Source organism: Bubalus kerabau, chromosome 9 (genome assembly GCF_029407905.1).
Source record: "Bubalus kerabau isolate K-KA32 ecotype Philippines breed swamp buffalo chromosome 9, PCC_UOA_SB_1v2, whole genome shotgun sequence".
In the NCBI taxonomy this organism is placed as follows: Eukaryota; Metazoa; Chordata; class Mammalia; order Artiodactyla; family Bovidae; genus Bubalus; species Bubalus kerabau.
Window position 1 is genome coordinate 16,910,876 of NC_073632.1, and position 24,505 is coordinate 16,935,380.

Here is a 24,505-nt window from a genome sequence, read left to right on the forward strand (position 1 = left end):
CTACTGTCTAACAACCTCTGGTGTCAAATAAATTTTCTTTAATTCTAGCTTATTAAAGCCATAGTTTTGTTTTCACTCATTTTCTTCTCAATGGAGGAAAAAAGGAACAGCTGGTTACTATTGTCAACTTTCTTTTGTTTGGGATTTATTAAGTATGCAATTCTTGAGTATCTTTTTTTTTTTTCTGTCTGGATGTAGAACTCCCACTGCTTTCAAAGAATGATAGAATTTACAATAAAGAGCTCTAAATTTACAATAGTGAACTCTAAAGCTCACTTAGTACCTGTTAAAATAGTCACAATTGTCATTTAGCATTTCTTTTGTATTCCTTGTGGGTAGTTGCCTGATGTGTCCTTTGCACAACTTCCGGTTGGTATATCATTGTTTTTCTTATGAATGATAAAACCTCTGTGTACTAATGATGTTAAACTTTAAACCATCATATGATGCTTTTCCCATTTTATCATTTACCCTTTAGTTTATAATATTTTTGCCTTACAAGGTTATAATTAATATTTTGTAAAATATATTATTTTTTATTATGAATGTCTTCTTTGTCTCTACATTTAGACACCTTACTCACCATGAGCTCTGAGCTATGTTTCACTTATATTTCCTTCTGACCCTTTAATATTTTTATTTTTAAGTGGGTTCTCTAACCCATGCAGAATTAACTTTAAAGCAAAATTGCACAGTTACTCCTAATCAAGTCCATGGTGTTTATTATAGCATATTGTTTCAGTCTGCTGTAACATTTCATATCATGAAACTGTTTTATATATACATGCCTATTCATAATACATATCAGTAGCTCTGAGGTGGAAACAATTTCACCATCCATGTGAAATTTGGAAATATCTGGAGACATTTTGTTTGTCAAGACTGAGAACAGAGAGGGTGTAGAAGAGACTGGCTACTGGCTAATAGTGAATAGAGGCTAGGATGATGCTAAACATCCTGTCACGTACAGGACAGCCCCCACAAGGAAGAATTGTCAATAATGCCAAGATTAAGAGCTTGATAAGAGAGAGGAGCGGAGAGAGACCTTTGCCAGTTACAAGCTCAGTAGTGATGTTACCTGGCTGATGCCTGTGGGAGGCATTGTCAGAGACTTTGCCTCCTGCTTTGCCCAAATCCCGATTTCTACATTGCATTTTCAGTTCTCCCTGGTCTGTTTTAAAATGAGTGGGCTTAATAGTTTTAGAGCACAGGCTGTGGAGCCTGGGCTGAATTGGCATCCTACTCCTTTTAAGTTATATGACCTTGGGCAAGTTACTTAACCTCTCTGTTTTCAGTTCCTTTATCTGTAAAATGAGGGTAATACTTGTATCTTTATTCTAGATCGTCATAGAATTGCAGGATGCTTAAAGCAGTGCTTGGCACATAGCAAACATTATAGAAACATTGGTAGCAATGATAATAGTCAAGTAAATGACTTTTTTATGAACCTTATTTGATCACAGTGGCCCCCATGTATAACTATATGCTTAGTTTTTACATTAAAAATAATACTTTAAAAATTCATTGCCAATTTTTGCCACTGATTAATCTGAAGTGGCACATTTCTTCTTTAACTGTCTGCCATATCTCTTGTCCTCTTTCCATGCAATGTAAACCCCATCAGAATATCAACTCTGTTCTCTATGTTATTGTTCATATTATTATTATTATTTGACTTTTATTACTGTCAAGTTGAAGGTTTTCTCATAGACACTTACCTCTTTAGTATATAGAGTTGCTTATGTTTTCTATCAGAGCCTTTAATTTTGAATAAAGACTGTATTTATTTTTTAGTTGCCTCTGTAAGTTGATGATTATATCTATGGAATTATATTTGTCTTCTAGCGTCAAAAATTTCACTTTGTTAACTTGTACTGAACACATTTTATATCAATATGTAAACATGTGTTGTTTTGGATCCTCTTACTAAATATTTTCTTCTGGGTATTTCTGAAGCTCTTAATTCCTATTTTGTTTTCTGTCATACATGCCACTCTCTGGATTAGCATAGTCCAGTGGAATTTTCAATGGTGATGTAAATGTTTAAACCTGCACAGTCCAATATACCCGGCACTACTGAGCACTTGAAATGTGGCTAGGGTAATGGAAAAACTGAATTTTAAATTTTATTAAATAGCCATGTGTGGCCAGTGGCTACCATCCTGGAGAAACCACTCTACAGGCATCTCTTTACCCTCCATTTCCAGTTCAACATCTTCAGTTTCATTCTAACTTAACCCTATTTCACTGAATGACTAAATGTGTTCATGTGGCCTTTTGTTTGCCCTATATATAATATGGATTTCTTATATTCCAAGTGTAACCAAATTATTTTTTGCTTCATTTCCTGCATCTTTCAATAGGGTAATAATGCATAGTCTTAGATGATTGTTCAGTGGTCGAACATTTTTCCCTTCTTCCCTTCTTGGTCTTTGGCCTAATAATTAAATCAACAAAAGACAGATTAACAGGAGAAAAAGTTTTCGTTCAAGAGCCCTATAAAAACATGACACCTAAAGGTAAGCTGAGGCTTATCGGCCCTGGGAGCTAAGGAGGGCGATGGGCCGGGCTGCAGAGAGAAGGCAATTCACAGGCGGACCTGCCCTGGGAGCTAAGGAGTGCGATGGGCCAGGCTTCAGAGAGAAGGCAATTCACAGGCAGATGAGAAGGGCATGTGTGTGGTAATGAGCTGTTTGCCTGCCATGCAGTTAAGTCTTTGGATAAAAGGTGAGCTCTGGTAGTAGCTCCGTTTCTGGGCCAAGCCCCCTAGTAAATTCTTTGAGGCAATGAAGGGAGAGAATAAAGCTGTTCCTTAGAGTTATGGTGGCTTAATTGCCTTTAGCATGAAACAGTCCACATACCACATACAAGAGGCACATTTTGGGGTAGCGTGTGCTGTTGCTGCTTAATTGGGACTGCACCTGTATATTTCTACTTGAAGACTATTTAAAATATTATATCTTAAAATCAAGTGCTTGCTTTTTTAATTGAAGTATAATTGATGTTTAGTATTACATTAGCTTCAGGTGTACAGCATAGTGATTCAGTATTTTTGTAGAGTATACTCCGTTTAAGGTTACTACCAAATAACGGCTACATATTCCTTGCTGTATAATACATTGTTGTAATTTATTTATTCTGGGTATAGTAGTTTGTACCTCTTCATCTCGTATCTCTATCGTGCCCTTTTCCTGCTCCACTGATAACCATTAGTTTGCTGTCTGTCTTTATGAGCCTGTTTCTGTTGTGTTACATTCATTCGATTTATGTTTTAGAATCCACATGTGAGTGACAACATAGAGTGTTTGTCTTGTGTCTGACATATTTCACTAAGCATAGTGCCCTCCACATCTCCACATACTGTTGCAAATGGCAAAATGTCATTCTTTTTATGGCTGAGTAGTATTCCATTGTGTGTGTGGTCTCTGCGTGTGTGTACACCACATCTTCTTTATTCGTCTGTTCACGGACACTTAGATTGCTTCCATATCTTGGATGTTGTAAATAACAATGTGAACATTCAGGTGCATGATACATTCTCAAGATAGTGTTCTTGTTTTCTTTGGATATATACCCAGTAGTGGGATTTCTGGGTCATAGGTAGTTTTATTTTTAGTTCTTTTAAGAACCTCTATACTGTTTTTCACAGTGACTACACAAATTTGCATTCTCCCCAACAATGTAAAAGGGCTCCTTTTTCTACAAATCCTCACCAACATTTATCATTCGGGGTCTGTTAGATGACAACTTGGAGAAGGAAATGGCAAGCCACTCCAGTATTCTTGCCTGGAGAATCCCAGGGATGGGAAGCCTGGTGGGCTGCCGTCTATGGGGTCGCACAGAGTCAGATACGACTGAAGCGGCTTAGCAGCAGCAGCAGATGACAAGTATTCTCACAGGTATGAGGTGATATCTTATTGTATTTTTTACTGGCATTTTTCTGAAAATTACAGTATTAAGCATTCTTTTTCTTGACTGATGTGTATCTTTTTGTCTTCTTTGGAAAAATGTTCAGTCTTCTGGCCATTGTCAATTGAATTTTTTTTTTTTTGATATTGAGTTATATGAACTGTTTATGTATTTTGGATATTAACCCATTATCAGTCATATCATTTGCTAAAATATTTTCCCATTCATTATGGTGTGTTTTTGTTTTTGTTGCTGTGCAAAAGTTATGTTTAATTAGTTCCAATTAATTCTTTTTCTGCTTTTGTTTCCTTTGCCTTAGGAGACAGATCCATGCAAACTTTGCTATTATTTATGTCAGTGTTCTGTGTTTTCTTCTAGGAATTTCAGGGTTTCCAGACTTACATTTAGGCTTTTAACCCATTTTTCTTTATTTTTTTTCTTTTTTTTTCCTTTTATTTTTTTACTTTACAATATTGTATTGGTTTTGCCATACATCAATATGAATCTGCCACAGGTGTACATGTGTTCCCCATCCTGAACCCCCCTCTCACCTCCCTCCCCGTACCATCCCTCTGGGTCATCCCAGTGCACCAGCCCCAAGCATCCTGTCTCATGCATCAAACCTGGACTGGCCATTCGTTTCACATAGGATATTATACATGTTTCGATGCCATCCTCCAAAATCATCCCACCCTCGCCCTCTCCCACAGAGTTCAAAAGACTGTTCTATACATCTGTCTCTCTTTTGCTGTCTCGCGTACAGGGTTATCGTTACCATTTTTCTAAATTCCATATATATGCATTAGTATACTGTATTAGTCTTTTTCTTTCCGGCTTACTTCACTCTGTATAATAGGCTCCAGTTTCATCCACCTCATTAGAACTGATTCAAATGTATTCTTTTTAATGGCTGAGTAATACTCCATTGTGTATATGTACCACAGCTTTCTTATCCGTTCATCTGCCGATGGACATCTAGGTTGCTTCCATGTCCTGGCTATTGTAAACAGTGCTGCAATGAACATTGGGGTACACGTGTCTCTTTCCCTTCTGGTTTCCTCAGTGTGTATTAACCCATTTTTATGATAGTTCATTAGTGTATAGAAATGAGGCAGATTTCTATATATTAATGTTGTATCCTACAATTTTACTGAATTTATTGTGAGCTCTAGTAGATTTTTGGTGGTATTTTTAGGGTTTTCTTTGTATAGTATTTTTTTTTAATTTATTTATTTTAATTGGAGGTTAATTACTTTACAATATTGTATTGGTTTTGCCATACATCAACATGAATCTGCCACGGGTGTACACATGTTCCCCATCCTGAACCCCCCTCCCACCACCCTCCGCATACTGTCCCTCTGGGTCATCCCAGTGCACCAGCCCCAAACATCCTATATCCTGCATTGAACCTAGACTGGCGATTCGTTTCTTATATGATATTATACGTGTTTCAATGCCATTTTCCCAAATCATCCCACCCTCTCCCTCTCCCACAGAGTCCAAAAAATTGTTCTATACCTCTGTGTCTCTTTTGCTATCTCACATACAGGGTTATCATTACCATCTTTCTAAATTCCATATATATGAGTTAGTATACTGTATTGGTGTTTTTCTTTCTGGCTTACTTCACTCTGTATAATAGGCTCCAGTTTCATCCACCTCATTAGAACTGATTCAAATGTATTCTTTTTAATGGCTGAGTAATACTCCATTGTGTATATGTACCACAGCTTTCTCATCCATTCATCTGCTGATGGACATCTAGGTTGCTTCCATGTCCTGGCCATTATAAACAGTGCTGCAATGAACATTGGGGTACTTTACTTTGTATAGTATAGTATTATACTATATTATACAAAATACTGCATCCATGAAATTAAAAGATGCTTACTCCTTGGAAGGAAAGTTATGACCAACCTAGATAGCATATTGAAAAGCAGAGACATTACTTTGCCAACAAAGGTCCATCTAGTCAAGGCTATGGTTTTTCCAGTAGTCATGTATGGATGTGAGAGTTGGACTATAAAGAAAGCTGAGCGCCAAAGAATTGATGCTTTTGAACTGTGGTGTTGGAGAAGACTCTTGAGAGTCCCTTGGACTGCAAGAAGATCCAACCAGTCCATTCTGAAGGAGATCAGCCCTGAGACTTCTTTGGAAGGAATGATGCTAAAGCTGAAACTCCAGTACTTTGGCCACCTCATGTGAAGAGTTGACTCATTGGAAAGGGGTCTGATACTGGGAGGGATTGGGGGCAGGAGGAGAAGGGGACGACAGAGGATGAGATGGCTGGATGGCACCACTGACTCGATGGACATGAGTCTGAGTGAACTCTGGGAGTTGGTGATGGACAGGGAGGCCTGGCGTGCTGCGATTCATGGGGTCACAAAGAGTTGGACATGACTGAGCGACTGAAATGAACTGAACTGATATAAAATACTATTCTATACAAAATACTTTGTATAGTATTTTGAGTTTATATGACAAAATGTCCTAACTTTATCCTTTTATATATCCAGTTTACTGAGCACCACTTATTGAAGAGACTGTCTTTTCTCCATTATATATTCCTGCCTCCTTTGTCAGAGATTAATGGAGCATAGGTATATGGATTTATTTCTGGGTTTTCTTTCCTGTTTCATTTCTCTATATGTCTGTTTTTTGTGCCAGTGCCATGCTGTTTTGATTATTGTAGATTTGCAGAATAGTCTGAAGTCAGGGAATGTGATACCTATAGATTTGTTTTGTTTTGTTTTCAAGATTTCTTTGTCAGTTTGGGGTCATATCAGATTCTATATAAATTTGAGGGTTAGGTCTTCTAGTCTGGAAAATTTGGTCTTCTAGTCATAGGTATTAGTGTATAGAAATGCAGCAGATTTCTGTATATTAATTTTGTATCCTTCAATTTTACTGAATTCATTGATGAGCCCTAGTAGATTCCTGGTGGTGTCTTTAGAGTTTTCTATGTATAGTATCATATCATGTGCAAAAGTGATAGTTTTACTTCTTACTTTCTAATTTGGATGATTTTATTTATTTTTCTGTCTGATTGCTATGGATAGGACTTCTAATACTATTTGACCCTAAGTGCTGATAAAAGGCATCCTTGGCATGTTTCTAACCTTGGAGGAAATGTTTTCGGCTTTTCCCTATTGATTATGATGTGCGCTATGGAGCTATTATATATGGCTTTCATTATGTTGAAGTATGTTCCCTCACTACCCACTTTGTGGAGAGTTTTTGTCATAAATGCATGTTGAATTTTGAAAAATCTTTTCTGTATCTATTGTGATGATTATATGACTTCTATTTTTCACTTTGTTAATGTGGTGATTCATACTGACTTGCAAATATTGAACTATTCTTGTGTCCCTGGAGTAAATTCCACTTGATCATGATATATGATCCTTTTGATCTATTTTTGGATGCAGTTTGCTATTTTATTAATGATTTTAGCATAAGGAATATTAGTATATAGTTTTTTCTTTTTTGTGATATTTTTGTCTAGTGATGCTAGATTTGTAGAATGAGTTTGGAAGCTTTCCTTCCTCTAAATTTTTTAGAATAGTTTGAGAAGGATAGATATTAACTCTTCTCAAAATGGTTGGTAGAATTCACCTGTGAAGCTACTTGGTCCTGGACTTGAGTTTTGTTTTGTTACTGATTCAGTTTCATTACTGGCAATTAGTCTATTCATATTTAGTATTTCTTCCTGGTTGAGAGAGTACACATTTCTCAGAATTTGTCCATTTCTTCTAGCTTTTCCATCTTATTGGCATGTAGTTGTTCAGGGCAATCTTTTATTGTCCTTCGTATTTCAGTGGTGTTGGTTGTAACCTCTCCTTTTCCATTTCTGATTTTATTGATTTAGACTCCCCTTCCCCATTTTGTAATGAGTATGGCCAAAGGTTTATCAATTTTGTTTATCTTTTCAAAGAACCAGCTGTGATATCATTGATATTTTCTATTATTTTATATTGTTTGTCTTTATTTCATTTATTTCCCTTCTGATCTTTATGGTTGTTTTTTTTTTCTACTAATTTTGGATTCTGGTCATTTTTCTTTTTCTAGTTCCTTTAGCTATAATATTAGATTGATTATTTGAGGTTTTTCTGATTTCCTGAGGTAGTCTTGCATATCACTATAAACTTCCCTCTTAGAACTGCTTTTGCTTCATCCCATAGGGTTTTGAATTATTGTGTTTTCATTTTTTTCAATTTATTTTTTCATTTATTCTCAGATTTATTCAGGGATTCATTGGTTGTTTAGTAGCATATTGTTTAGCCTCCATGTGTTTGTGGGGATTTTTTGAATTTTTTTCTTGTAGTTGATTTCTAATCTTAGACTACTCTGGTCAGAAAAGATGACTGATATAATTTCAATCTTCTTAAAATTGAGACTTGTTTTGTGGCCTAGAATGTGATTTATCCTGGAGAATGTTCCATGTGCACTTGAAAACTAATGTATATTCCTTTGTTTTTTACTGAAATGTTTGTATATTTAGCTCATCTGATCTAATATGTCACTTAAAGCCTCATTGATTTTCTGTGTGAATGATCTGCCCATTGATGTATGTGGGATGGTAATATCCCCCTACTATTATTGTGTTGGTTATAATTCTTCATTGTCTGTTAACATTTGTTTTATGTATAGAAGTGTTACTGTGTTGAGTTCATATATATTTACAATTGTTATATCTTTTTAGATTGAGCCCTTGGTCATTCTTTGTATCTTGTTTACAGTTTTAAAATCTATTGTGTCTGAAAAATTATTGCTACTCCAGCTTTCCTTTTGTTAATTTAAGTGTAGTTGACTTACAATATTTTATTAGTTTCAGGTGTATAATATTCAGTATTTTTACAGGTGATATTCTCTTTAAAGCTATCACAAAATAATGGCTGTATTTCCCCATGCTGTACACTACATTCATGTTGCTTTTCCATTTTACCCATAGTGATTTGTATCTCTTGCGACTGGCTGGCAGAGCCAGATCCTGGGGTCTCTAGGTGCAGAGCCCAGGGGTTCCAGAGCTGCTTTGGGACCACTAGTAAAAGAGCCTGATTCCTGACATAGCTAGCTGCAAAGTCTGTGGTGTTCTGAAGCTTGTTTCAGCCTAGTGATGAGTGGTGTCAGGTCCCAGGGCAGCTGGCTGAGTGGCCCAAGGTGTCTCAAAGCTGATGTTGGCCATCTGGCGAGTGGAGCTGAATCCCAGGGTGTCCTGTTACTGGCACCTGCCTACTGGTAGGTGAGGCTGGCACTGAGTCTAGAGCAGGCTGGATGGTAGGTCCAGGCCATAGGTTTCTGGCTACAGGACCCTGGACATCCCAGGTCCAGTGTGTGCACACTAGTGTGTGAACTGGATCCTCAGTTCCCTGGTAGGCAGGGATGTATCCAGGGGCATCTGTGTGGGCTCAGGTTAAGACCAAGGAGTCTTATTTTCCTTCCCCATCACCTGTCCCTCTCTACTTGGCCTTTTGACTTTATTTCCTCACTGCTTCTCTCTTTGGTTCTATAAAAGAACCTGGCATTCAGACCCCCAACAGATGGTTATTGTGCGACATTAGTCTGCTGTCTTCTCAGTTTTCTGAATCAAGTCTTAGTCCTTGCCTTGACAACAACAACAACAAAATCTAAGGAGTCTTAAGGCAGCCTGCTTCCTGATGAGCTCTGTCCTCACCCAGTTAGGTGCTTGTTCTAAGACATCCAGCACTGGCACCTACACATCATTGAGTTAGTGTGGGTCTGGGCTCTAGGGCTAATAAGCTAGAGAGGATTCCAAAGCTGTACTTACCAGCACCAGTGTCCACGTGGTAGAATGAGCTCCCCATAATTGCTGCTGCTGGTGTCTGTGTCACCAGGATGAGGTCTACCTGCCTCCTTATTCTCTGAGAGACTCCCCAAGATCAGCATGTGGGTCTGCTCCAGGCTTCTTTCAAATTACTGCTTCTATCCTGGGTACTAAATCATGTGAGTCTTTGTGTGTGCCCTTTAAGTGCAGAGCCTCTATTTTCCACAGCCCTCTGGGTCTGCTGAAGGTGATCCCCACTAGCCTTCAAAGCCAAATATTTTAGGGGCTCATCTTTCCAGTGCAGGACCCCAGGTCTGGGGATCCCAGTGTGGGGCTTGGATCCCTTGCCTCTTTGGAGAACTTCTGCAGTTGTATCTATTCTCCCCTTTGTGGGTTGCCCACCTCGGGGTATAAGATTTGACTGTACATCGTCTCCATTCTCCATTCCACCTACCTGTCATTGTGGTTCCTTCTTTATATCTTTAGTTGTAGAAGATAACTAAAACTTCTGTTAGTTTTCATTGGTAGATGTTGTATAAATAGTTGTGATTCTGGTGTATCTAGGAAAGCAGATAAGTTCAGGGTCTTCCTACTTCACCATCTTGGCCCAGGAAGAACTTGCTTTTCTTTTCTTGCAGATAAAAATAATAATTTTTATCGTCTTAAAAAGCAAAGAGCAAAAGAATATATAAAGAAGAGAATAAAAATCACCCTGGTGGCACAAAGCGGAGATAACTATTAATACTACTGCTGCTACTACTATTACTATTTTACAGACACAGAGTAATGTGCGATGCATTTAGGGCGGAATGAGTTCTTTCTACACACAGCATATTCTCTTATTTTTAAACACTTTACAAATTATACACATCACATCAGGTCAGATCAGATCAGTCGCTCAGTCATGTCCGACTCTTTGTGACCCCATGAATCGCAGCACACCAGGCCTCCCTGTCCATCACCAACTCCCGGAGTTCACTCAGACTCATGTCCATCGAGTCAGTGATGCCATCCAGCCATCTCATCCTCTGTCGTCCCCTTCTCCTCTTGCCCCCAATCCCTCCCAGCATCAGAGTCTTTTCCAATGAGTCAACTCTTCGCATGAGGTGGCCAAAGTACTGTAGTTTCAGCTTTAGCATCATCCCTTCCAAAGAACACCCAGGGCTGATCTCCTTCAGAATGGACTGGTTGGATCTCTTTGCAGTCCAAGGGACTCTCAAGAGTCTTCTCCAACACCACAGTTCAAAAGCATCAATTCTTCAGGGCTCAGCCTTCTTCACACTCCAACTCTCACATCCATACATGACCACAGGAAAAACCATAGCCTTGACTAGACGAACCTTTGTTGGCAAAGTAATGTCTCTGCTTTTGAATATGCTATCTAGGTTGGTCATAACTTTCCTTCTAAGGAGTAAGCGTCTTTTAATTTCATGGCTGCAGTCACCATCTGCAGTGATTTTGGAGCCCAGAAAAATAAAGTCTGACACTGTTTCCACTGTTTCCCCATCTATTTCCCATGAAGTGATGGGACTGGATGCCATGATCTTCGTTTTCTGAATGTTGAGCTTTAAGCCAACTTTTTCACTCTCCACTTTCACCTTCATCAAGAGGCTTTTGAGTTCCTCTTCACTTTCTGCCATAAGGGTGGTGTCATCTGCATATCCAAGGTTATTGATATTTCTCCTGGCAATCTTGATTCCAGCTTGTGTTTCTTCCAGTCCAGCGTTTCTCATGATGTACTCTGCATATAAGTTAAATAAACAGGGTGACAATATACAGCCTTGACAAACTCCTTTTCCTATTTGGAACCAGTCTGTTGTTCCATGTCCAGTTCTAACTGTTGCTTCCTGACCTGCATGCAAATTTCTCAAGCGGCAGATCAGGTGGTCTGGTATTCCCATCTCTTTCAGAATTTTCCACAGTTGATTGTGATCCACACAGTCAAAGGCTTTCCCATAGTCAATAAAGCAGAAATAGATGTTTTTCTGGAATTCTCTTGCTTTTTCCATGATCCAGCGGATGTTTGCAATTTGATCTCTGGTTCCTCTGCCTTTTCTAAAACCAGCTTGAACATCAGGAAGTTCACGGTTCACGTATTGCTGAAGCCTGGCTTGGAGAATTTTGAGCATTACTTTACTAGCGTGTGAGATGAATGCAATTGTGCAGTGGTTTGAGCATTCTTTGGCATTGCCTTTCTTTGGGATTGGAATGAAAACTGACCTTTCCCAGTCATACATGTTTATTTAAAAATTGGGAAACATTGAAGAATATGCTGAAGAAAATAAAATTGCCCATAGTCATAGAATGCATAGATTATTTACTTTTATTTTTCTGATTTGTTTGCTTTCATTAATTCTTCTGAGACTCATAGGTAGATTTAGCCACAGGTAGATAGGTGGATGGTTAGGTAGACAGACTTTAAAAAAAATTTTTTTTTAATTATACCATAGATATGCAGCATGCATACTCAGGCGCTCAGTTGCATCTGACTCTTTGTGACCCTCTGGACTGTACCCTGCCAGGCTCTTCTGTCCATGGAATTTTCCAGGCAAAAACACTGGAGTGGGTTGCTATTTCCTCCAACAGGCAATTTCCCAACCCAGAGGTTGAACCCACATTTCTTGCATCTGCTGCCTTGGCAGGCGAATTCTTTACCACTGTGCCACCTGGGAAGCCCACCATAGATATGCAGAGTATACCAATAAAAGCATATACCTTTCAGATAGTAATCAACAAAAATACAGGCAACTATGAGATGTGTCATGAACAGTGTTAGTGGCCATTATGAACACTTGTCGGAGAAGGCAATGGCAACCCACTCCAGTACTCTTGCCTGGAAAATCCCATGGACAGAGGAGCCTAGTAGGATGCAGTCCATGGGTCGCTAAGAGTTGGATATGACTGAGCGACTTCACTTTTACTTTTCACTTTCATGCACTGGAGAAGGAAATGACAACCCACTCCAGTGTTCTTGCCTGGAGAATCCCAGGGACAGGGGAGCCTGGTGAGCTGCCGTCTCTGGGGTCGCACAGAGTTGGAAGCGACTGAAGTAACTTAGCATAGCATAGCATAGCATGAACACTTGTAGCTTTACAGTAATAAAAACAGGTATTCATTAACATTTATTCACTAAATTTGTTAAATAATCTTTTTATATCATAAGAGCTTTCCTATAGTATAAACTAAAATTCATAAACATGATTGTAATGGTTGGAGCATATACCATTATATCTCTATGCTGTAATTTACCCAGTTTCCTATTACTGGACATTTAGAATGTTTCTCTTTTTACTACTATGAATAGCACTGCACTCTACATCTTAGTGCTTAAAACTTTTCATCTCTGTTTATTTTCTTGGGATTCATTCTTAGCAGTAAAATCACTGGTCCCAATGAAATGAACATATTTAAGACCCTTTTTATATATTACCAAATTGCCCTCCTGAAAGTTCTTTGTTGCTTATAGAAAAAAAAATAATAATCCTTGTTCTATTTATACACTTTAATCATTTTTATGCAGCTTTTCTTTGAACCTTTAAACTTCTTTTTGGTTTTAGGACTCAGAATTGTTTTTTAATAAATGTTTCTTTCAAGGGATTAGAAAAGTAATCATGTTGTTATAAATACCCAAACAATGTAACTCTTTTATTTTCTCTTAGTATAGATCTTCATATTTAACATTTTTCACTGTATTAATTGTTTCTTTCTAGGGTGAACCAGGAGAGAAAGGAGATCCAGGTTTGTCAGGCATTAATGGACAAGATGTAAGCCTAACTTTCTTTTTTCTAGCATAGTGTTTACATTTGGCCACTGAAATATGCTTATTGTCTAATGCTACTGAGTCTTGACTATCCTTGGAAGAACTAGCTACAATTATTCAATTATTGCAAAGTAAGAATCAAGGTAGTTGTTTTGTGTGTGTGTGTGCGTGTGTGTGTGTGTGTGTATGTGTGTGGCTCAGTAGAGGCCCAGTTTTTTTTTGTTTTTTTTTTTGTTTTGAAGGCCACAGACTTTATTGATTTAAAAAGCTTTACAAGGACAGTGACTGTTCTGCCAATAAGAGGGCAAATAGCATAAAACAGACCAGGGAATAGCGGGGAGGGCTGTGTGATTGTTGGTCAATTTCTGGTGCTAAAGAAAATTGAAGGCCTTCTCCGGGAATGACTGAAGGACACATGTGGTGCCAATGCCAAGCAGGCCCGATATTTTTACTGTCGAAAGTGCCAGGTAGTTCCCTGGTTTTATACACCTCTTATTATACTCATTCTTCACGGTCCTTTCTTCCTTGATATTCTGGCTTCCATTTCTTCTCTCTTCCTTTCTTGGTCTTTTTTCTTTTTACATATATGCTGCTGTGACCTGTGTTATGACCCAGGCTCCACTTTGCATCTTACCCCCAGTCTCTGCCTGCTGACGGGTCTGTTGAGGTCATATCTCAGGGATGAAAAGAAAAAAAGGAGGGGACCCTGTGTATCTGTGTCACTCCCCCTCCATTGCACCTGTTCCCCAATCTCAGGGCTCCTGTCCTAGGTAATGTCAAGTCCTCCCACCTGCCCCCTCACCCCAAGGCAATTATCCCCTCGGAACTTCACTTGTATTCTCATGATGGAATTTAGAGGGTAGATTAATCTTGATTTTCCTCTAAATGTAGATTACTCTCCTTTCAGGCCATAAGATTCACCATTTACTGTAGATATACTCCTTATTAAGGCAAGTATCCACAATGAGAATTATTTCTTTTCCCATGGTTTCCCTTCTTCACTTCATAAAAATGTTTTAAGAAAGTTCTGAAGGGCCATACTACTTACTTTTTGGACAGAGGAATAGGGAATAAGCTAGATCGGGTTCCCTAATGCCCAGATGTTGTAAAATCCATCTGGTCTGCAGCACAGAGGGAAGAGAGGCTGAACACTGCAATCCTGGGGCCTGTGAACAAAGACCTGGAGGGTTTGTTGTTATTGTTCAGTTCCCACTTCGTGTCTGTTCTTTGTGACCCTATGGCCTGCAGCAGGCCAGGCTTCCCTGTCCTTCACTGTCTCCCAAGAGACACTGTCTCGTGTCTATTGAGTCAGTGATGCCATCCAACCATCTCATCCTCTGTCATCTCCTTCTCCTTTTGCCTTCAGTCTTTCCCAGCATCAGGGTCTTTTCCAGTGAGTTGACTCTTCATATCAGGTGACCCCAATTGGAGCTTCAGCATCAGTCCTTCCAATGAATATTCAAGGTTGATTTCCTTTAAGATTGATTTGTTTAATCTCCCACTGTCCAAGGGACTCTCAAAGAGTCTTCTCCAGCACCACAATTCAAAAGCATCATTTCTTCAGTGTTCAGTCTTCTTTATGGTCCAACTCTCACATCCATACATGACTCCTGGAAAAACCATACCTTTGACTATACAGACCTTTGTCAGCAAAGTGAAGTCTCTGCTTTTTAATCTTCTGTCTAGACTTGTCATAATTTTCCTTCCCCTGGAGGGGGAGGGGTCCAAAGAGAACTATCCCAGAAGCTAACCCGACTAATTGACCCAAGCTTGAGGCTCTGGCCCCCACAGTTTTCTTTCTCTTACTTCCTAAGAAGCCCTATTTGCACCTTTAATATGACATGCTTCTTGTTCCTATCTTCTTAAAAGGATTTTTCTCCACCAGAAAGAGGGAGTTAGCACCAGTGTCTTGGAGCGAGGGGAGTCTGCACCTCTCTGCCTCTTTACAGCACAGTAGGCTGCTGGATGGCCATTGGCCATTGGCCCCTGCAGGTAATAGAGCTACTAATTCCCCACTGCCCTGTCACTGGCGATACCTGGTGTAGTGGTCAGAGTTCTACGGTGGGAAGCAGAGCTGAATGTGTGCCCAGTTCTGTCACCTGTCGAGAAAATCACTTCTCAGAGCCTGTTGGGTTCTGAAGTCCCCATCACTGCAATGTCCTCTCATCTAATACAGAGATCATTAAGACTGGTTAGGATTAGAGTCTTGAAAAGTACGATGGAATTTGAAGCCTTCATTCGGGCTTTTGGGACTCCAGTTGCATGTAGGGAAAACACAGTGAGAGTCCATCCAGCTGGAGCTGGGCATGGACAGTGCTCTGTGTGTGGAGGTTTGCCCTCCCTCCTCTGAAGGGGGGCATGTGGATCATGCTGTGTTCACATGAAGATTCCTTTTGCAGTGTGTTCTACAAAATGGACAGAACTGAAGCTTTTGCCTGTGGCTCTGTTCTTTCTATCATGTTCTTTATGAGAACAAAGACCATTTCTTGGAATTGCTCAGTTCAGTTCAGTCACTCGGTCTTATCCGACTCTTTGTGACCGCATGAATCGCAGCACGCCAGGCCTCCCTGTCCATCACCAGCTCCCGGAGTTCTCTCAGACTCACGTCCATCGAGTCAGTGATGCCATCCAGATATCTCATCCTCTGTCATCCCCTTCTCCTCCTGTTAGTACTTAGTAAATGTTTGGAGTGAAAAAGGAGTAGTTGTTAGCTAAATTTTCATATTAAAAATTAAGATATTATTATAATAGCCTAAAATACAAGTAATTAGAACCTAAACCAGGGAAACAGATGGAAGAGAGGGCACAGTGATATTGCAGAGGTTGAATATATGCAATTTGGTGCTTGGCTGCAGCAAAAAATAGCCCAAGGTTTCGACCATTCATTATGGAAGGATGTTATCTTCTGATAAACATAGGAGTGTTGAGAGAGATTAACTCCACTTGCAAAAGGTAACCAAGCTACATGTATGGTGGCTCCCTGGAATACAGGAGCAAAACAAAGATTTCTAGACGTTTGTTAAGATAGCATTAGAGTAGAAATAGAGAAAGAATTTATCCAAACACTCAAAACTGAGAGGAGGTTTGAGCAAGTGAAGCCTGAAATATATTCATGTTAACTTAAGAGATTTGGAAATTTTTTTTATGGGATCTGAAAGTAAGGTGATTTGACTTTTCAGAATTAATCAGTTATACACACATATTTTCATGCTTTCTACTTGTTCAGATCTAAAACAGTCTTGCTGAGAGAGCTCCTGGCCTTGTGGGCAGTGTGACCTTTCCTCTTTGACAATGATCTGGGAAGAGTCCTTCACATACCCCCACCCACAAGTGTGTTATTCCTTCAGCGCTATCACTGCCTCTTATAGGTCATTAGGTACATTATAAAGCACGACAAAGCATATTTGCTCACTTGGTTACTTAATTAACACATAGTTGATATCATTTTCTTTTCCTTAATTTTGCAAAAGGTATTCAAGAGTCATGACTAAGGAGGGATAAGAAAAAGTAATGACAGTTCTCTTTTTCCCTTCTATTACAAAACCACTTTGCTGTTGTTCAGTTACTCAGACATGTCCAGCTCTTTGCAGTCCCATGGAAAAGAGGTCCCATGGCAAAGAGGTCCCATGGCAAAGCACCAGGCCTCCTGTCCTTCACTATCTCCCAGAGTTTGCTGAAACTCATGTCCATGGAGTTGGTGCTGCCATCCAACCATCTCATCCTCTGTCACCCCCTTCTCCTCCTGCCCTCAAGAGCATCAGGCTCTTTTCCAATGTATTGGCCCTTTGCATTCAGTGGCCAAAATATTGAAGCTTCAGCTTCAACACCAGTCTTTCCAATGAATACTCAGGGTTGATTTCCTTTAGGATTGACTGGTTTGATCTCTTTGATATCTAAGAGACACTCAAGAGCCTTTTCCAACTCCACAGTTCAAAAGAACCAATTCTTCAGTGCTCAGCTTTATAGTCCAACTCTCACATCCATACAAGACTGCTGGAAAAAGCATAGCTTTGACTATACAGACCTTTGTCAGCAAAGTGGTATCTCTGATATTTAATATACTATCTAGCTGTGCCCTAGCTTTTCTTCCAAGGAGCAAGTGTCCTTTAATTCCATAGCTGCAGTCACCATCCACAGTGATTTTGGAGCCAAAGAAAATAAATTCTGTCACTGTTTCCACTATTTGCCCATCTATTTGCCATGAAGTGGTGGGACTGGTTGCCATGTTTTTAGTTTTTTGAATGTTGAGTAGGGGTAAAGAATCATATGCTGTTATTTATTCCATTGGTGGTGGTGGTGGTGGTTTTAAATATTGCCACCATCGCCCTAATACCAAAACCTGACAAAGATCCCACAAAAAAAGAAAACTACAGGCCAATATCACTGATGAACATAGATGCAAAAATCCTTAACAAAATTCTAGCAATCAGAATCCAACAACACATTAAAAAGATCATATACCATGACCAAGTGGGCTTTATCCCAGGGATGCAAGCATTCTTCAATATCCACAAATCAATCAATGTAATACACCACATTAACAAATTGACAAATAAAAACCATATGATTATCTCAATAGATGCAGAGAAAGCCTTTGACAAAATTCAACATCCATTTATGATAAAAACTCTCCAGAAAGCAGGAATAGAAGGAACATACCTCAACATAATAAAAGCTATATATGACAAACCCACAGCAAACATTATCCTCAATGGTGAAAAATTGAAAGCATTTCCTCTAAAGTCAGGAACAAGACAAGGGTGCCCACTTTCACCATTACTATTCAACATAGTTTTGGAAGTTTTGGCCACAGCAATCAGAGCAGAAAAAGAAATACAAGGAATCCAAATTGGAAAAGAAGAAGTAAAGCTCTCACTATTTGCAGATGACATGATCCTCTACATAGAAAACCCTAAAGACTCCACCAGAAAATTACTAGAACTAATCAATGACTATAGTAAAGTTGCAGGATATAAAATCAACACACAGAAATCACTTGCATTCCTATACACTAATAATGAGAAAACAGAAATAGAAATTAAGGAAACAATTCCATTCACCATTGCAACGGAAAGAATAAAATACTTAGGAATATATCTACCTGAAGAAACTAAAGACCTATATATAGAAAACTATAAAACACTGGTGAAAGAAAACAGGACACTAACAGATGGAGAAATATACCATGTTCATGGATTGGAAGAATCAATATAGTGAAAATGAGTATACTACCCAAAGCAATTTATAGATTCAATGCAATCCCTATCAAGCTACCAACAGTATTCTTCACAGAGCTAGAACAAATAATTTCACAATTTGTATGGAAATACAAAAAACCTCGAATAGCCAAAGTGATCTTGAGAAAGAAGAATGGAACTGGAGGAATCAACCTACCTGACTTCAGGCTCTACTACAAAGCCACAGTTATCAAGACAGTATGGTACTGGCACAAAGACAGAAATATAGATCAATGGAACAAAATAGAAAGCCCAGAGATAAATCCACACACATATGGACACCTTATCTTTGACAAAGGAGGCAAGAATATACAATGGATTAAAGACAATCTCTTTAACAAGTGGTGCTGGGAAATCTGGTCAACCACTTGTAAAAGAATGAAACTAGAACACTTTATAACACCATACACAAAAATAAACTCAAAATGGATTAAAGATCTAAACGTAAGACCAGAAACTATAAAACTCCTAGAGGAGAACATAGGCAAAACACTCTCTGACATACATCACAGCAGGATCCTCTATGACCCACCTCCCAGAATATTGGAAATAAAAACAAAAATAAACAAATGGGACCTAATTAACCTTAAAAGCTTCTGCACATCAAAGGAAACTATTAGCAAGGTGAAAAGACAGCCTTCAGCATGGGAGAAGATAATAGCAAATGAAGCAACTGACAAACAACTAATCTCGAGAATATACAAGCAACTCCTACAGCTCAACTCCAGAAAAACAAATGACCCAATCAAAAAATGGGCCAAAGAACTAAATAGACATTTCTCCAAAGAAGACATACAGATGGCTAGCAAACACATGAAAAGATGCTCAACATCACTCATTATCAGAGAAATGCAAATCAAAACCACTATGAGGTACCATTTCACACCAGTCAGAATGGCTGCGATCCAAAAGTCTACAAATAATAAATGCTGGAGAGGGTGTGGAGAAAAGGGAACCCTCTTATACTGTTGGTGGGAATGCAGACTAGTACAGCCACTATGGAGAACAGTGTGGAGATTCCTTAAAAAACTGGAAATAGAACTGCCTTATGATCCAGCAATCCCACTGCTGGGCATACACACTGAGGAAACCAGAAGGGATAGAGACACGTGTACCCCAATGTTCATCGCAGCACTGTTTATAATAGCCAGGACATGGAAGCAACCTAGATGTCCATCAGCAGATGAATGGATAAGAAAGCAGTGGTACATATACACAATGGAGTATTACTCAGCCATTAAAAAGAATATATTTGAATCAGTTCTAATGAGGTGGATGAAACTGGAGCCTATTATACAGAGTGAAGTAAGCCAGAAAGAAAAACACCAATACAGTATACTAACTCATATATATGGAATTTAGAAAGATGGTAACAATAACCCTGTGTACGAGACAGCAAAAGAGACACTGATGTATAGAACAGTCTTATGGACTCTGTGGGAGAGGGAGAGGGTGGGTAGATTTGGGAGAATGGCATTGAAACATGTAAAATATCATGTATGAAACGAGTTGCCAGTCCAGGTTCGATGCACGATGCTGGATGCTTGGGGCTGGTGCACTGGGACGACCCAGAGTTGGTATGGACGATACCAGAGATGGTATGGGGAGGGAGGAGGGAGGAGGATTCAGGATGGGGAACACATGTATACCTGTGGCGGATTCATTTTGATATTTGGCAAAACTAATACAATTATGTAAAGTTTAAAAATAAAATAAAATTAAAAAAAATATTGTGCCATACTTCAAAAACTGGTTTCATGAGGAATTTTAAATTCAATCCTTACCTCAATTTTATGGCTACAAAATGCAGGAGCTAAGAGTATCCCTGTTTTTAGAGTAAAGAAATAGAGCTTAGGAAAGTAAGAAATTTTCTTTTAGAAAATGGTAAAGTGAGTCTTTACCCCTGTTTGACCGAAAAGTCTATTTCCCCGCTAAGTCACACCACATTTCTCATTGTCTATTTTTCAATGCTAAAATAAACTGACTCCACAAACCAAAATCACTCAGCATTTAAGACAGTTCACTCTGCCTTCAATAAGTGTAGATACACATTCTTAGGGAATGAAAGGCATTAGAAGAGCTATCTCGGTCTGTACTGAAGTCAAGCCATGATGGAGATCATAATTTCAGGAATATTCTGTTGGAACACAGACTCAATACGTCAGCTCACTGCAGCTACTTAATACCTCAGAGAAAATTAAAAGAATTTAACATTCCCATGAAATGAATTCAGAGCCTTTTGATGGTCTTTATTCTTATATATTAAACATATGTTGATGTACCTTTTGGTAATAATTTCTTCTGTGCCAGCTTTCCCACATAGTGGACAAGCTCACTTTGGAAAATGTAAACCTCCTTTAAAGGGAAGTATGCAGCAGTTCAGCTTTCTTAATGGGACACTCTTGCATGTTGGTCAAGATGGTACTCTGCCTCATGGGACTGTCTTGCAAAAGCAGAATGTATAGCATCCTTCATGTTCAGCAGTAACAACTCTTAGTCATTAGGGCAAAAAATTGCTTTAATATCTTTCTCAGTGCATTCTTGACTGTGTGTATGTGAGAGAGAGAGAGAAATTTGATTGATCCTCATGGTACTGGGATATTGGGCTCATATTTACCTTATAGTTTAAATAATGCATATCAAACATTGAAATTGTCAAAATTTTGAGTTGCTAAAATTTAGCCTTCAAAATATAAGACCTTGACTTTTCACACATTCTAGTTTATAATTAAATGATTTTGACTGTGACCTACCATGAGATATGTTCAACATTGGCATCTGAGTACACACTTGAGGGAGCATCTCATAAAGTTAATGTGATCCTTGAAACCAACAATCTGGGCTCAAATTCCAGCTCTGCCACTGCCCACCTGGTGTACTAATTAGCACATTCTTCATTCTCTATGTGCCTATTTCTTCATTTGCACAATGGAATAATAATATTAAAAGCACTTAACTCAGTTTTTTGTTTTTTAGGATTAAAGGGGTCATCAAACATAAAGCATTTAAGTCAGAGTCTTGCATACAGAAGAGCTATATAAACATTTGCTATTATTAGAAACTGGGTTAGAAAACACATTTTATCTAATAGATATAGAGATAGATAGATCTTTTCATTTATTGTGGAGTTATATAATCTTGGAAAAGTGAATTTCAATCATTCAGTTTTGTCTCTTCCTCTGCAACTTTATTATTGTCTTTCAAACAACTCTTATCAGAATTATAGCATCTGATGTTTCTAAAATTGTCACGTTAATCTCCTTACACCAATGCAATCTGTGTACTGAATACAAAAATGTTGGAATCACAAAGCTGCAATATTGGCTGCCGACAGCTGGTACCATTGCTAGGGAAAAAGCAGCAGTCAATAGAGGATGAGGAAAATGATGAATAGATGGGTAAATGTTTTTAACAAATACCATTACTTTGTATCAAATGATCTTTAAAGATGCTACATACTGTTAGTAAGCAGCTCTTGCCATGAAAATTAATTCATAGTCTACCTGCTTTTATAACTCTAGTTGTGATACTGGCCTTCAGTTTTCATTGTGCATTTAAATTTTTTATTGAAATATGGTTGATTTACAATGCTTTCTCAGTTTTAGGTATCCAGTAAAGTGATTCAGATATATATTATTTTTTAGATTCATTTCCATTATAGGTAATCACAAGATACTGAGTGGAGTTCCCCGTGCTATACAGTAGGCCCTTGTTGGTTATCTATTCATATATTTTAATCCCAAACTTTTAATTCATCCCTCCACCCCTTCTCCTTTGGTAACCATGTTTGTTTTCTATGTCTGCGAGTCTCTGAATCTGTCTCTGTTTTGTAAGTAAGTTCATCTTGCATTTGGATAAGAGTACCTGCCTCTCGTAACATATGGAGCCCACTACTGTGCTTTTGAGTATCTTTATATACAAACATTTTATAGAGAACAGTGGTAATAGATGCCTGTCTTATTCATTATTAAATTCAGAGTCTGTTTCATTCGATTCTGTATGCTTTATGGTGAGTGCTATGTCTTTTTTCCTCCAATACTGAATAGCCATTGATAGCAACTCTAGTGTCACATGAGGAGAAAAATCACACTTGAGAAAAGCATGACTGATCTGCTTCTTAGAGTCTGGTATGATGCCATGACCTTAACAACATGCTGCATGAGCTCCATGGATGCACTTCAGTGGCCAATGACAAAAGTAGAGGCTTGATGAGTGCAGTACTTCCCAATTGCATTTTATTCTATGTGAGTTAAAGGACAGTTGTTACATGTCCATCAAACTGACTACAAAACTGGACAGAACAATTAAGTATCCCTTGGAATTCAGCTTGAAAAGCACAAGCAACATTAATCAAGTACCTTAGATGTGCCAAGTATTTTTAAACAGATGAGTGTCAGAACAACTTTTCAAGACAGATATTATCTTTTATTGAAGTACAGTTGATTCACAATGTTCTATTAATTACTGCTGTACAAAGTGATCAGTTATATGCATACATACATTCTTTTTTATATATATTCTTTTCCCTTATGGTTTATCATAAAAATATAGTTCTCTGTGTATATAGTAAAACCTTGTTTTTTATCCATTCTCTATATAAAAAGCTTATATCTGCTAACCCCCCCTCCTCCAGCTGCCTCTCCATTGGCCACCACCAGTCTGTCCTCTATGTCTGTGATTCTGTTTCATGGGTAGGTTTATTTGTGTCATATTTTAGGTTTCACATATAAGTGACATCATACGGTAGTGGTCTTTCTGTTTTGGACTTAACTACACTCAGTGTGACGATCTCTATATCCATCCATATTGCTGCACATGGCCTTATTTCATTCTTTTTTATGACTGAGGAGTCTTCCATTATATATATGTACCACATCTTATCCATTCATCTGTCGATGGACATTTAGATTGTTTCCATAAAGACAACTATTACTTATACCTATTTTATGGGGCTTCCCTGGTGGCTCAGACGGTAAACCGTCTGCCTGCAATGCAGGAGACCCAGGTTTTATAGGGAAACTTAAATAACTTACTTGAAAAAAATGCATGAATCCTTTATTGACTCTTCTGAACACTCCACATGTCTGAAGTCATGAGCATCTCCAGGAGAGTTAAGCATCTCCGGGACCTGCCCCCTTCACGCCTGCTGGCACATTTATCATAGCCCTCAGTGTTTACGTCTGCCTGTGGCTGGTTGCTTTATTACCACACCTTGTCCCTGACCATAGACAGCATATTAAAAAGCAGAGACATTACTTTGCCAACAAAGGTCCGTCTAGTCAAGGCTATGGTTTTTCCAGTGGTCATGTATGGATGTGAGGGTTGGACTATAAAGAAAGCTGAGCACCGAAGAATTGATGCTTTTGAACTGTGGTGTTGGAGAAGACTCTTGAGAGTCCCTTGGATTGCATGGAGATCCAACCAGTCCATTCTAAAGGAGATCAGTCCTGAATATTCATCATTGGAAGGACTGATGTTGAAGCTGAAGCTCCAATATTTTGGCCACCTGATGCAAAGAACTGACTCATTTGAAAAGACCCTGATGCCAGGAGGGATTGAGGGCAGGAGGAGAAGGGGATGACAGAGGATGAGATGGTTGGGTGGCATCACCGACTCAACGGACATGGGTTTGGGTGGACTCCGGGAGTTGATGATGGATGGGGAGGCCTGACGTACTGTGGTTCATGGGGTCATAACTGAACTGTCCCTGACCATAGATGATTGAACCAGGGATAGTTCAAGTACTTGCTTGATGCATCAACAAGTAAGTCCCTTCTCCAGAAGTTGCAATTACAGTTGGTCTGTCAGGTA

At 38.8% G+C, this 24,505-nt stretch overlaps 1 protein-coding gene across 1 annotated transcript in view; it reads left to right on the forward strand.

The window, feature by feature from the left end:
• The window catches only part of COL19A1 (collagen type XIX alpha 1 chain), a 447,290-nt gene that overhangs the window by 191,951 nt on the left and 230,834 nt on the right, over nucleotides 1-24,505 (forward strand). Inside the window, exon 12 of the mRNA XM_055534763.1 lies at nucleotides 13,408-13,461. Coding sequence (XP_055390738.1) covers nucleotides 13,408-13,461 — 54 coding nt within the window. The remainder of the gene's footprint in view (nucleotides 1-13,407; nucleotides 13,462-24,505) is intronic.